Source organism: Vigna umbellata, chromosome 1 (genome assembly GCF_029865625.1).
Source record: "Vigna umbellata cultivar VRB3 chromosome 1, Vumbellata_1.0, whole genome shotgun sequence".
Lineage (NCBI taxonomy): Eukaryota > Viridiplantae > Streptophyta > Magnoliopsida > Fabales > Fabaceae > Vigna > Vigna umbellata.
The window spans coordinates 100292597-100307889 of NC_142165.1; the positions used below are offsets into that span (position 1 = coordinate 100292597).

The 15293-nt window shown below is 31.4% G+C and overlaps 2 protein-coding genes across 6 annotated transcripts; one reads left to right on the forward strand and one right to left on the reverse strand.

Moving 5' to 3' along the window:
* Positions 1 to 6057: 6057 nt before the first annotated feature.
* Positions 6058 to 8302, forward strand: LOC124834060 (plastid transcriptionally active protein). 2 transcript variants are annotated; one of them, XM_047308657.2, is made up of 4 exons: positions 6058 to 6590; positions 6671 to 6885; positions 6972 to 7120; positions 7878 to 8302. In XM_047308657.2, exons 1-4 carry the CDS (start codon positions 6566 to 6568, stop codon positions 7918 to 7920), a joined length of 432 nt encoding a protein of 143 aa, XP_047164613.2. In that variant the 5' UTR covers positions 6058 to 6565; the 3' UTR covers positions 7921 to 8302. The 2 variants fall into 2 exon arrangements, with proteins under 2 accessions (XP_047164613.2, XP_087961282.1); XM_088105156.1 differs by having other exon boundaries at positions 6061 to 6590; positions 6705 to 6885.
* A 497-nt stretch (positions 8303 to 8799) lies between these two features.
* On the reverse strand, positions 8800 to 13574 carry LOC124834044 (RNA polymerase II transcription mediator). Of its 4 annotated transcripts, none has more exons than XM_088105158.1 (11): positions 13447 to 13574; positions 13109 to 13221; positions 12479 to 12578; positions 12273 to 12388; positions 11905 to 12103; positions 11300 to 11413; positions 10969 to 11054; positions 10367 to 10751; positions 9776 to 10246; positions 9390 to 9704; positions 8800 to 9314 (listed from the first exon to the last, which is right to left on the reverse strand). In XM_088105158.1, the coding sequence occupies exons 4-11, from the start codon at positions 12362 to 12364 to the stop codon at positions 8988 to 8990; spliced, it is 1989 nt and encodes a 662-aa protein (XP_087961284.1). In that variant the 5' UTR covers positions 12365 to 12388; positions 12479 to 12578; positions 13109 to 13221; positions 13447 to 13574; the 3' UTR covers positions 8800 to 8987. The 4 variants fall into 4 exon arrangements, with proteins under 4 accessions (XP_087961284.1, XP_087961283.1, XP_047164589.1 ...); XM_088105157.1 differs by having other exon boundaries at positions 12273 to 12394; XM_047308633.2 differs by having other exon boundaries at positions 12273 to 12578.
* Positions 13575 to 15293: the final 1719 nt, after the last annotated feature.

Sequence of the window (15293 nt, forward strand, 5' to 3'; positions counted from 1 at the left end):
TTGAAAAATCAAAACAATTAAATTATTGCTTCGTTCCCGTATTAAAACTCTTAAAGAAGGGTTATGCATCACCTCGTGGTTTTTTTAAATTTTTTAAATATTTTTTAATTGTTTTATTTTTTTTAGGAGGAAAATATTTTATAAAAAGAGTAATAATAATTGCATTTCTATGTTTTCAAAACATAAAAAGAAATTAAGAGAGTTATCAGGAAGATGTTATAAAAAAATTTAAAACTTTGTTTAAATTAAACTAATCAACATCTTATGAGTACAAACAAAAAAAAACACACACACACACACATATATATATATATATATATATATATATATATATATATATAACCAACTTAAATTATGATGTAATATTCTAGGAAGATTATATGTAATAAAATATTAATTATAAGAAAACCATATATTACTACATAATGGTGTATTTCAAATAGCAGGCATTATATTTTATAAAAAAAAATCGTATGAAAAATGTCATATTATATCAATATTTTTTTCCCAAAAAGTTTATCAAAATTTCTTTTATTCTATGATTTATGAAAATATTTTACATAATCATATTGTTCGGGATGGATTTTGGACTTCACCTTTAAGAGATTTAAGAACTAATACTAATTTTTGTTCCATAAAGAAGAAAAGGTAAATAATTTATTAATACAAATATATTATTTATTGAAAGTAGAGGACCATTCATTATAATAATATACCAATGAACTAAACAAATATTTAAGGTAAAGAAAGCCAAATATCTTAACGTATATATTATATAATTATTTTTAATTTTAATATCGTGAAAATAATTTTTCATAAATCTTGTTGATAGAAAATGTAACATTCCAAAAATATAGTATAAACTATATAATAGAATAATTACATTTAATAATAATTCAGATCAGTCTTACATTTAGAATAGCGTACGATTATGGCCGAACGACCTTACAGACAGAGTTACAAACTTAAACTGTACAGCGGTACAAAACTAACCGAACGGTTTACAAAATAATATACATCGATCGGTCATACATAACAAAAAGGAAAGGTGATCGAATGACCACCTCACTACAAAACTAAACTACTGACCGAACGTTATACTGTTCGGTCTTAACTTCAACCTCGACCAAATTTTCTTCTTCCAGCGCATCTTCCAACAGCTCGTTCCCTTCTGTTCACATCCACACGGATGATCATTGCAACGACAAGATGAACGTACAAAATAAGACACGACAGGAAACACAGGGTAAGCTTATGTAATTTAATTCATGCATAAACATACATTTCAAACAATCCAACACACAAGATAAAATTTCATCATACAAAGCCTATTACTAGACTGACCGTCCGGACTGTATGAAATCTGTGTAGCTACAGGCGTTCGTGCACCCGGGTGATGTAGTAATTGGGATGCCCTCAACAGCTGCCACCCGAGGTTAGTCCTATCTGTCCAAAGTACCCCTAAGGACTAGGACCTCCTGCCGTTCCCTCACATGACCTACCCTCCTCTACGTGAAGACGAGTACTCACGGAACATTAGGATGAACAGCCAACTTAGCATGCCCACAGTCATACCTTACAAATTCCAATATTCATACATGAGTCGTTCCTCCCCGGAACGCTCGTCCATAATCCACAACATTTCCATATCACATTTTCTTCATCTTTCATTAATAAGTATCTCATTTAACCACCTCGTACAAAGATTCATACGAATTCTAAATAACGAACGTTCAACCCGAACTCAGAACGAGACCAAACACGTAGAGTGAAATCGCGAGATCTCAAACTTTGGAATAAATTAAGAACAAAGGGTTGATATCGGGTTGAGAAAGATAACGAGCACAATCATATATTCCAAGAAACGAATGGAACGAACGTCAATTACAACGCTGAGCCAATTAGATGAACTGACTCTTGAGAACTCCATCTGAACATCAAAAAAACCAGACCAAGAACGAGGACTCCAGAGTGAAACCAATGAATAAGGATATTTCAAGGCATTCAAACTAATACTTAGAATAATTCACATGAAGAAACCGAACACTTGTGAATACTTAGTTTAATTGAGTTTAGTATCAAGAAATCCAAATGTCAGTCAAAGACTGAACACTATAGTGAGCGAACCCTAGAGGGCTTGAACGAATGCTCGTATTAGAAAATTTAGCTTAAGGAGATAGAACGAGTGCCTGGTGTAAGACCAAACACTTGCTTAGGACGAACACTTGGTATAATACCAGGTGCTACTAAACTTAAAGAAAAGAGGCTTGATAATTATACTAAGATACTATTGGAGTAGTATTTAAGAATAACTAAAATATACAATTATATATATATATATATATATATATATATATATATATACACACACACACACACATACATACTTAAGTTTATAACAGGATATCAACACAGAACTATGCTTGGTCGAACGCTCAAGCACATTATTTCGAAGTGCAAACGCTCGTCCTTAACTAGGATTCTTTCCAAATGAAAGAATCCACTACTAACCAAATTCACTAGAAAACCGAACGGTCAAGGACCGTTCAGTAACGTACGTACACTTTCTTAGGGGAATTTCATACCAGGATCATTTATATTCCAACTCATTTCTTAACATATAGTTTCATAACTTTATACATTCATATAAAATTAATTTGCATACTTCATACAATCCATAACTCAGTAAATAATCATATTCATACTTTATATACATTCAACCACTCAGCAACATTCATTAATTACCAACGAACGTACAACGAACATACAATTAAATTAAATAAACTTTCCTTATCTCTGAGCATGAACGTACGTCCTAAAAACAGAGTTTGGTTCGTCTGACTACAGATCTTTCTACTCTCAACGCTCAACAACTCTTCAAACTAAACCAAACAACCAAAAATTAATAATGGCTCAGACCAGATGAAAGCATGCAACCAGAACTTGGTTTGCATGTACCAGAAAAATGAATGGCTAAAGACAAGGAAACTTACCGATTTCAAAACTCGAAACTGTTCGGTTCAAAATGAAGCTTGGGACGCCGAAAATGCTTCTACGGTGCCTGAATGGAGATCAGAGTAGAAAAATGGTGAGTTTTGGTAGAGAGAAGGGAGAGTTTTTAGAGAGAAGGAGGAGAATTTAAGAAGTTCAGAGTTTGGAGAAGAAGATGCATGCAGAGGGTGTGACGCGATTTTTCAGAAAATCAGTTTTGTTAAAAACGAACGTCCGCTCCTCTGCTAACACCTGCATTCCACTATCTGATTTCCGACTCTCCTCAGCTTGACACCTGCATTCCACTATCTGATTTTAAATTTTGATATTAAAATTTTGATGCATTTTTTATTCTTAAATTTTAAAAATAAAAAATACAATCTTTTTTAACACAACTATGTTAAATTCAAATGTTAGTATGAAACATGTTTTGACACACAAAAAAATTTAACCGAATTATATTTATTTATTTTTAAAACTTAGAAACAAAAATATATTAAAGTTTTGATGATGGATAAATTCCAATTTCGTGTCAAAATTAGGAGACTAAAAATATAATTAACTCACATGTGATAAGTGGACAATTTCCAAATCTCATCATTCCTATAACTTAATTTTATTAGTAAACTGAAATAGAATACATCATCGTGAATGTTTTTTCAAATATTTAATAACCCTTAAAAATGTCAAAGATGTCTCTTGATACTCATCATGAAGATTTTTGCGTAAACTGAGATAAAATGTTAAGTAAGCAAGTAAGCAAGATTAGATCTAATCATAGATTAATCATCCAATCAGTCTTCGATAGAGTTTTGGATTTTCAAGAGGTGTATAAGAAGCCAACACTAGATTATGATGTTCCATTAAAAAATCCACACGCTTGACACCAAAGAAACATGTGTCTTCAATGATTTCCAACGTATATTTTTGTTGACAAAGATAAATCCCCTCTGATTTACAGGTTCATCCAACCCCAAAAAAATATTTTAAACTCCCACGTCATTCCTATAAAAGTAGACGTCTAAGTAAGATTTAAAAAATTTCATGGTTGAAATATAATTTTCTGCTATAATTAAGGCATCCACGTAAACTAACACATAGAGATGTATTTCTCTTATATGCAATATAAATGAATATAATTGAACAAAACAAGACAATAGTCAACTTAACATACCAAAAACAAGAAGTTTGTTTTAAGTTGTCCAATGACCTTTTCAACATGCAAACTAAATTTGGGTTAATGCTTTTAAAATCCAAAAGGACTTTCATGTACACCTCCTTAACCAAATCACCATGGAAAAACATGTTTTGTACATTCATGTGGTGAACATGTCATTTTTTAATTGTCACCACTGTCAAAAAGGTACGAATGATCACCATTTATGACATTAGGTTTTGTCATGATATATTTGCTTTCTTTGACAAATATAACAAGTCTCACTCTTTCCTATTTCTAATAATGTATGAATATAACACGACTTACTTTCAATTGATATATGTTCTCGTCTCAATGATGTTTTATTTAGTATACTCATTTACTTTTGAAGGATTCCTTTTCGGGCAACAGTTCCTTAAGAATCCATGTCTCGTTCTTTTTAAAGTCTCCTATCTCATTAACCATTGCACCATTCCAACCAAATTCCTGTACAATTCAAATTCTTAGGTTCTTTTCTTGTTGCTGTAACAAACTTTTGATGTCTAACAAAAAATCATTAATTATTTACAAAATCATCCAAAGTATATCCCAACAATTATTTGTTGAGCCTATTATGTCACTTGTATTAAAACCACCTATTAATGTTTAGTCTTATATTTGAGATGTATATGTTTTGATGTGAGGAAATGTGTTGAAGATCCATATGTTGACGAGAGATAAAACAAATTTACAATATATAAATGAATATGAACTTTATTTTATTATACTGTAAGGTTAAATTAAAGTTAAAATTTATTTTTTTTAAGATAATATCAAGATATCGAAAATTCAATTCAAACAATTTTTTTAGAATCATAACAGAAAATATTGACAGAAAAGTTTTATGATCAATCAAACTCAGATAAACCAATATAAATATTTGGCATCACAACAACACATACACATGCCTATAATTTCTTGATATTTTAAATATTTTAAAAACGCAAGAACCGTCTTCATGAAAAAAAATAACATTATTGTTATTAACTAAGGAGTCTCGTATTATATGACAATTTATTCACTTTCATAAATGTTAAAAAGATTACAAACATACATATGAAATTGCTAAATGGAAAAGATATAGAAAAACAATATAATTTTGGATGATAATTTACATTTTGATAATATTATTTTTACCTTAATTAACTTTCAACTTAATTATTGTATCATAATTAATTAATATTTTTAACTATAAGTTAAATTTAATCATATAATAATATCTCAATAATTTTAATATATCTTTTGGATACATTTTGTCTTATGTTTAATAAATATAAAAAAATTGTTTATTTAATTTATAAGATTAAAGCTGTTAATCGAGACTAACTATTTCAAAGTAGTATGTAAAGCATTTTTTTTAATTATTTAATTAACATTTTGATTAGTATATGGAAAGAAAGAAGTAGAAATATAAGAATGTACCCAATGTTCGCTAAAAATAAAAATAAGACAAAAATTTATATCCATTAAAATATAATTTTACTTTAAAAACGAGATTGTACACAATCAAATTGCACCTCCCTCACCCTCTTGCATCTCTAAACACCACTCCTATCTAAATTAAAATCAAACCAAGTCAATATAAGATAAGTAAACATTATAACAAAAATTAATGTATTTAATATTGTACAACCACAATATTTCGCAAAAATGTATCCTAAATTATATAATTTAGAATACATTCTTGAATTGTATAATTTAAAATATATAATTTACAAACATATTTCAAATTATGTAATTAAAAATATAGTTTGAACCTGAAAGTAAATAATGTATTCCACCTTCTAAAACGTAATTTTCATCTTAATCTAGTTTTGATTTATAAATTAGAATTAGAAATTAGACTTTAATATGAAAAATGTTAGCCTTTCGAATGGTCGTCCTTGTCCTCACTCTTATTCTCACTCTCCCTCACCTCATCATCTGATTCTCCGTTTGGGGAAGTCCCTACCGTGATGCCAACGGCAAAACCAACGCCGAAACAGGAAAGAACGACAATAGAAGAAAGCATACTAACCCTAAAAATGCCAATAGCGCAAAAGAGGCCTAAGAGGAATGCGAAAACGTTCTTCTGATAATCCATTCCAACAGAAACGATAAAATTGCACAAGGCCTACGACTCGCCAGCCGCGTCTGTACTACCCAGATCGTCCCAATCTCCGCACATATTCGAGGAACAAGAATTGCGCGCACCGGAAGGAACGCCAAAGATAACTATCGAAACCTGAGTGTTCAGAAAATTAACGGTTTTCTTCGCAATTACGAATTCCATTATTTCATCGAAGAAGCGTTCTTCTTCAATTTCACCGTTGAAGAGTAGGTGCAGTGCTACTCTGCTGCAACGACAGAGGATGATGATGTTGAAAACAACAAAACGACATGTCGTCACGTGCCTCATCGAAAAGTAAAACAAACCCCGGCTCGAAACACAGTCGTTTTGTATTGACAATTATTATTTACTTGCCATAAACTGTGTATTTTCAGTACTTCGTGACTTGTGTGTTGTGGTGCGGATCAGTTGTTCGAGAATTTGGGTGAGAAAAGGAGTAAGTAAAGATATTGGAAGAGAAGACATGAACCCTAGGCCACTGCTGCCTTTGGTTAGGACGGCTGCAGTTATCTTTGGTGGAGTAGTCACTCTCAACTTGACTTCCACTGTTACCATTAAATTGCTTCGCTTTGCGTCTGAGAAGAAACGGGTAAGAATAAGTTCAACTTCATTACTTTATCCTATTCCTTTTTGGAAATAGATGTAATGGAACATGTTTCGTGGGTTTATATGTAGGAAAAAGTTGCGTTGCCGTGTAGGGCTTGTAGAGGGAAGGGGTTTTATATATGCAAACTGTGCAATGGGAATGCCACCATAGCTTGGTCGCCCATGTTCGACCCTATTGCAATTAACCCCTGCGTTTGTCCTACTTGCGAAGGAAACAGGTTTGCTTTCCCTTTGTTCTGCTTCATTTTATGCCTAGTTCGATATTCGATGAGAATTTAGAAAATGGGGTATGCTTGCAGAGAAAATGTAAGATGTGTAAGTTGTAGTTTTCCTAGATCCTATTGCATGAATTCTAGAGAGAATTATCAAATTGTGAGAGATATAACGAAAATAAGTTCTTCAATTTTTTTTTCCAATCTCATTTCTTAGTCTTTCTTTTTTGGTCACAATTTTTTTTATGGTAATGGTGAGTAATCCATTGTATCAATTTTATCAGAGTTAGAATCCTTATTTCTTTTCAAATTGGTTACTATTAGTTTGTTAAATGATAGCTTCCCCTCTTAGTATTTTATTAAATCATGTTTAGAATTATAATTATATTTCACGTACTAGTATTTTATTAAATCATATCTAGAATCATAATTATATTTCATGAGAATCACAACAAATATGCTCTGAACAGCTTTTCATGATAACACAAAATAATGAAATAAATAATTTTTATTTTTTAGTAATTTTTTTTATCATAGATAGTCATTTTTTATTTTAGAAAATGATTAAATTTAAAAAATCTTTAAATAAAAAAATCACTTAAACATGAAATTAGTAATATAATTATTTTAATTTAAAAAACACTTTCTTATTAAAATTGAAAAAAAAATTTCCAGAAAGTGAATACACCCTTTTATATAATGGTATAAATTATGATTTTTTGGACTATTTGTAGTTTCCTAATGTTTCCTCTTAATTTTGCAGGGTTCAGCGTTGTTTGAACTGTCTGGGAAAAGGCTATGACTGACTATTATGAGATTTTGAGATGGATAGTGCTGCATTTATTTTGTTCCTTTATGTGATGGATGATGATTAAGCAAGTGACTTGATCAAGATTATTTTGAGTTCTATAATAAATTGTGGCCTACAAAAATGAGGAATCATCGCAACCTTTTCTGTGGCTTGGCGGTGCTCCTTGGAGATTTTGACGGGCTTTAAACTTAATTTGCCTGTATACTGGCTCTCTCATCACAAGCTTACAATTATAACTTTTAAGTATATTATAATTTTTCATGTTTTTGTTTTTGTTATAGCTTGCAGAAGTGGGTTGCTTTTTGTTTACACATCATGTCAGGTTCAGTTGTGTAAGAAAATAAAATTTCTAGTATCGAGATGTAGTCTTTTGTGCAGATTGTGATTTGGACATGAAGTTGCAGTGAACAATAGTCTTTGAAGAGGTATTAGTTTTAGAATCAATATCAAACTGATATATAAACATCAAAACTATTATCTTTTTTTAAAAAAATGGATTTCAATTTTAAATCCAATCAAATATTTCAATATAAATAATAAATATAAATTTATTTCCAATCTAATTATTTAGATCTAAATTAGATTTGAATTAATCCATGGACACATCTATCATCAAGTAAGTAGTGATATTCCTCCCATATCATATTTCAGAGTCACAATAACCCAATAATAGTATTGTCTTTGCTTTGTTTTCATAGCGAATTTAAAATTTCATACTCCCGTATTCCTTTAAAATATTCTATAGCTCAGTCTATTTTCACTTATGGCATCACATTAAAATCTGAAAAATCAAATGTATAAATAGAGGTGAGTTAAAAAAAAAAGCTCATGGTTGCAGACTAATAATAATAATAATAATAATAACTCAAACATAAAAAGATGAACATTTTTCTCTTAATCTCAAAATAGCTGTTTCCCCCTAAAAAAATATGACAACAGCAAATTAGTTGAGGTGTAGTGTACAAAAATAAAGTTAAAATGACAAACATATACAATGGTTGCGCATGAGTCCTCTCCTAGTTCTTAGACTTGAAGAGTGCAGGAATAACATTTGATTCAACTTCATTGGCCACTGCCACCACTGCACAAGCCTACCAAGTCGATGAGTGTTGCGTATAACAAATCAAGAGACAAGTGACCTAGGAATTTCCTATACTCCGACGCACCATCGGTGATGTTCATATGAAGCTTTTGCTCCTCGGCAAAACTGTCCTCCATGACCAACCACCAAGATATACACCCTTCAATATCTTCCGGATCAACACTTGCAACCAGGCCTAGTGTTTCACCCTGTTCTAGCTCAAAAGATAAGCATAAGAAGTCTCGATTTGCTTTTATCCCAACCATCAGAGCTTCCTGATATAACCAGTTAATAATTTGGCTCGCAACCTGCATGATTTCAATTGCAGAAATAAACAACTTTTATTATCACAAGTATGACTCCATTGTGAATCAGCTACATACCTGCTGCAGAATTATCACTGGAAGATCAGCTAAGTTGCAGTTATATTTGTTTATTGAGTGGGTTTCCTCAATTTTTCCCTTGAACAGGCCTGCGACATTTGGAGAACCTTCCGCTTTAACATTGATACAATTGTCATTTACCACCGCCTTAATCCAAAACTGACGCTTGACAGCATTTTTCTCCAAACAATCTGATGTTTTAATTTGGCTACCACGAAGGATAGACTGAGGCACCTCCATGTACAGAGCCCATGATGAAGCCCGAGAATGCCACGTGGGATTAGTAATTAGCTGCAGATATGGGACCTTGGATACCTGCAGGTATCAAAGACTTAGCAAATGTCTATTTTTCAACCAGCTAAATTTAATTTTGAAAAGAGTAATACCACGTTTTCCAGCTCCACAAGAACTTTAGTTGAAAAGATCCTGTGCGACAAAGACATAAAAAAATGACCAAGAAGATTGGATCCACCATCTTTTGTCTCCTTTGCCTGAACCCCAGACAACCGATTCCCAGAGGAAATTGGTTTTTCGCCACCTTTTCCAAATATATGCTCATGAAAAATCTGCTGAATGTAAATCTCATAGCAGATGGAATTAGAAAACAGCCCTTTCTTCGGGGCATTCTGCTTGGCTTCGCGGTTCATTCCATCAGACGATTCTAGTGGTAACATTGCATTTTCTGCATTACTGGTGAGTTCATTTTCAACAGTGGAATGTTCTTGACCATTGGACACAAGTGCTAAGTACACAGAGGTCCCTTGACCTAAGCTTAATTGTAAATAGTTTTCCCGTATTCCAGTTACACTAACACCCGTAACTGTGGTAAATGCTTCTCGATTCACTAAATCAAACACCTAAAAGAATAAGAGTCCAAAGCAACAAACCACCAACAGGAAATGGTCAAAGTAAGAATATAGGACAAACTGGCCTAGATACAGCAAAGCAATAATAATAATAATGAAAGAATTCGTTACCTGCTCATTGAAAATTGCTTCATGTACTTCACGAAGGAGTGTATGTGTTTTCTTAACACACTCTTCATCTGTTGAGTACTCTTTGCCAGTTTCACCCAAACTATGGTCATCTGAGATGCGAGATTTGTTTTGTTTGAAATTCCTCAGTATATGATCTGATTGTGCACCAACAAAACCAAATTGGAGAGAATGGCATAAATCAGGAGACGTATTTATCGCCAGCATTCCAGCAGCATCATGATTGACTCGAACAGTGGACATAGACAATGACCGGATAATAGAAGCTTGATCGTATGAGTTATCAAAGAGATCAAAGGTGAAGCCTTCATTCCCTGGAACAATAGCCGCCTGACGTTGCCGTTTAACCTTCCAATTTTGCTGCAACCTGTCCATTTGTTAGGACATGTGATAGGTATGATGTAAGCTAAGTAAACAACCAAAGGAGAGTTTCTTTAATTCATTGGTGAAATGGATACAGGCAAGAACCAGCTTTTGAAGAAACAAAACGGGGTTATTTAATATCTAAACATGGTCTCAAATGCGTGCAAACATCAACCCATATAAATGAATATTAAAGTGAAAAGTTAAGAATTGGAATTCACCTGATAAGGGCACCATAAAACCTAGCTTCCCGAGCCACCTGTTGTTCAAAAGCCTTGGCAGATTGCTTGAAATATTTTCCAACTTGCTGCACATGGTAGAAAGCTTGTTCAAATATTTCATAACATATCATTGAAAACTAAACAAGTTGTCTCATAGACAAGTTTTAAGAGACCCAAAACTAGCCACGAGTTGAGTTGTATTCTTTTTAATTAAGTAAATAAGCTTGCTACAGTAAAAAAGGAACTAATCTTGACTTATTTATCAATAAAAATAAACATTAAAAAAAGTAGAATTTTTCTTTCAAGAAAAAGAAGATAGAAGAACATTTACACGGTAACATTGCAGCTTGGTGGCTGCAGATACAGCCAGATCAGACAATGCTTCATTTGGTAATAGTTTTGGTCTTGTCATGCTAGCCACTGTTACTGCATCATTTGCTTCCACCTAAGCACAATAATTTGAACAAAACATATTTGTATTGTCAGCCTCTTCCTAACTTACACAGTCACACTAAAAACAACTATGCCAAAAGACCCTAAAATAAAATCTTAATCAATATTCAAAACAAACATGCCATCCAAAATTCACAAAAGATGCTTATAAAGGAGTGATTCCATTAAGACCAAATAAGGATGATGCCTCGTGATGAAACAATGATAATTAGTTACTCTAGCGTTGTCAGTTGAAATTATAAAAGTTCTCAAACACTTTATTCCATTCCTTTAAGAATGAAACTAACACACTTTCCTAAAAGCCACAAACAAGCCTTTTCTTCTAAAGCAAGTTCCATTAGAAGCAATCTCTCACCAGTGTCAAAAACCAAATACCCTCAAGCTTACAAGCTTACTGCATTGTTTCAAACAGAAGCCCAGGAGAAAATTAAACTTCATATAAATATCAGTTATTCAATGCAAAAGGCAACATGCACTACTCACGGTATTGATAAGATCAATGATGACAGAGAGCTCCTGATGTGCCAATTGCAAATTCTCTACCATGCTCTGCCATTGCCATGGTGTTGAGGTCTCCTTGGAGCTCTTCTTCTGCTTCTTCTTCTCCTCATCCTTCTCAATGGCCCAAGCAAAGTCAATTCGCCTTATTAGGGAGAGTCGCTTCTCATCGTAGTCCACATCTCTGCAATAACACAAATAGACAAGCACATATTAAGAGAGAAATTACAGAGAAGAAAGGCAAACAAAAAAATAGGGCCCAATGTTCTTGTTCTTGTAAATATTTGAAAGGCCATCATCATTAGCAAATAGTTTTCTCTTTAAAAGGAGTGAGAATCAAGAGGAAAGCATACGGTGGGAATCGTTCCATTCCATTTTCTTCAATGGAATCCAACCGCTTGATTGGTAGTTTATCCAGGGAGATTTGCAAGTCCATGTCATCCATGTTCTCAGAAAACTCCACCAAATCCTACAACTGTTTATGCTGTAGCGTGAAAGTGTGGGCTCAATGGTAAAAAATTACTTACAGTCAAAGCACAACTCGGCATGAATTACATACTACTCTTCCAAGATACACGGAAGACAGTAACCAACAAGACAATTAATTCCTTGTTGATGTAATACACATGCCCCGTCTAGAAGAGTTTGCCCATATGCACCTATAGGAGAGAAAAATAAGAAAATTGAAATTAGTTTCTCCTTTAAGTTAAAATGAGTTTATGCATAAGCTAATCTGTAAACACTCTCTTATATAATTTCTCTAAACATTTTTTACTTTTAACTTGTACACAAATTATTTTAGTTTATAGAGGAATTTCTTTTTTTCTTCTTATTTTTCTCTGCTTATTAGAAAGTCTATACACACAGACTCATAGTTAGTTTAATCATAAATAAAATAAACCACAAATATGAATAAGTAACAATAAATGGATCAAATTCAGGAAAAATACTTCCAGTGCAGCTGTGTTGAGACAACATAACAAATAAAAATGCACACAAGAAATACTTAAAAGAAGTACATAGCGAGCAGGTGAAATAACTCAAACTTATAATATACAAATTAAACACAATTGAACATCAAAGTAAAACTAATCAGTATCTGGACAAACAGTCTAAAAAGATAAGAGTTAGGGGAAATAAGACCCAAGGACAATTGATTAGGTAAGAAAAAATTAGGGGTTTTAGTTACCTGGAAAAGATAAGTTGCTACAGAAATGGAATATTTGAGATTGTAGGAGGTAGTTGATGAGATTCAAGTCCTGGAGCTACACGAGTCCCACATCACCACTCCTTTAACGGAGTCTGCTCAAACACGAAAAGGAAAATATCTATAATTCAAAAAACACAAACACAAAGAAACAAATCCCCAACAACAGAATTACAATCCCTAAAAAGAAACACAATTCAGAATCCAAAATAAACGTCAAAAATCATGAGAAAAAGAAACAACAGAAACACAAATCTTCACCCAATAATGGAGTGAAGCGGATGAATGGGAATGAAGAATTAATGAGCAAAAATACAGACACTCTGGGGCGCCAACTGATTCAGTTTGCAGAGCTGGGTCCTGTAGCGAGAGGGGGAAACCACGGTGCAGCTATATAAAATATATTTTGCAGACATCAAATTTATAAAAAAATGTTGTGCTAATATATTATTAAGATGATATTTTATTTATTAATTTATTTATTTTTCTAAATTATACTTTCATGCTTCTTTTTTTTTTAATTTCATCTGAATCTAGTTTTGATTTTTAAAATTTTAAAACAATTTGTCTTTCACACTGTGCATGCCCTAAAAATAATACTTGATCTAACTGGTACAATTGACATTGCTAAAAAATTTCAGTTACAGAAAAACATTTAATTTTTTTTTTAAAAAACTATGACACATTTATTAAATTTAAAATAAATCAATAATTCATAAATAAGTTTTTCATCATTTTTATTCTTTTTATAAGAAATTAATGTGTAAATTATATTGTTTTATACACATCATTAATCATGGTCTTAAAGTTTTCACCTCAGATTGATCATTAGTTCAGCTAAACATCATTTAAAAAAACAGTTTAGATGATATTATAACTATTCTTAAATTATACATGATCAAAATTGAAAATGATTAAATATAAAAAATAATTTATTTTGTTATATTATACAAAATAATTAAATAAGTAAAAATATTATTATATTAACAATTTAATGTGTGGAAAGTATTCAAAATTTCTGAACCAAGTTCAATTCATCGCCTGAAAAAATTATGAAAAATAAATGCATTAAAAAGATGATAAAAGTGAATAGGAATAAAGTTTGTGTACATTTGGTTGGTTAAGATTACTTCTTTTAGTTAAGTTGAGTGGTAATGATATGTACAATATATCTCAGAAAAATCTCTCGATTGATTTTATAGTGTTTAATATGAGTACGAGAAATATTAATATTACTTGTTTATATAAAGATTTGATTAATTCTACAATATTAAAGGGTTTTTTTTCTTGTTATTTCCTTTGAAATGTTTTTCTTTCTATGTATTCTCAATATTAAAAATATTCTTTTTGTCTTCTTATCTTAATAAATATGTCATCCAACACTAATGTTCTTTCAGCAAATAATACAATAGAAGACAATAAATGAATAATAAATAAACAAAATGATCTTTGAAATTTTTAGCTATTTGTAATACTTAATGGATATTGGATGAATTTTTATCAAAGCCCCTTTCCATAATACATATAGTTGATTGTATAATTAATCACAAATATCACCCTTAATACTTATCATCCAGAGGGTAAAGATAAACAATTTATAGATACATTATTTTAAGAGTACAAACAATATTGACATGAGAGAAAAAAAAAATCAAATCTATGCATATCCTCAAAGATTTATCCATACTTTTTTACAATAATCTACGACTTCATATATGGTATCTAAACTATTCCAATACTTGATTAAGTCTAGTAAGTCTTCAATACTTACTCATTTTAAAAAAAAAACAAAAACAGTTTTACTGAAAAACTTTCCAAACAAGATATTTTACCAACAAATTTAATTCTAAAAGTAAATAACTCTAATCACAATTCACTCCTTACAAGAATCGGGCTTAAAATATTTATAAGGAAAATAACCACAGAGAAGGAAAAAAAAAAGTATGATCAAATACAAATGAAAAGAATAATATTCAAGTTCATTTATAATTTAGAGCCATTCTTAAAATCTAGTAATTAAGTGAAATGCAAAATACTTAAATATACTATTGAATATCTTTTACTATTTGATTTGAAGTCTCAATTATGACATTGTCTCTTATAGTCCCATACATATAGTCCATTTTAAGATACTATTAATGAATTTTAAATACTAACTAATAAACAT

Coding starts and splice junctions, on each gene's coding strand:
- LOC124834060 (XM_047308657.2), top strand. CDS start 6,566: ATGTCGTCACGTGCCTCATCGAAAA. Junction 6,591..6,670: donor GTCACGTGCCTCATCGAAAA/GTAAAACAAACC, acceptor GTGTATTTTCAG/TACTTCGTGACTTGTGTGTT. Junction 7,121..7,877: donor CCTACTTGCGAAGGAAACAG/GTTTGCTTTCCC, acceptor TTAATTTTGCAG/GGTTCAGCGTTGTTTGAACT.
- LOC124834044 (XM_088105158.1), bottom strand. CDS start 12,364: ATGGATGACATGGACTTGCAAATCTCCCTGGATAAACTACCAATCAAG. Junction 12,104..12,272: donor GGAATGGAACGATTCCCACC/GTATGCTTTCCT, acceptor GTGTTATTGCAG/AGATGTGGACTACGATGAGA. Junction 10,752..10,968: donor TTTTATGGTGCCCTTATCAG/GTGAATTCCAAT, acceptor ACAAATGGACAG/GTTGCAGCAAAATTGGAAGG.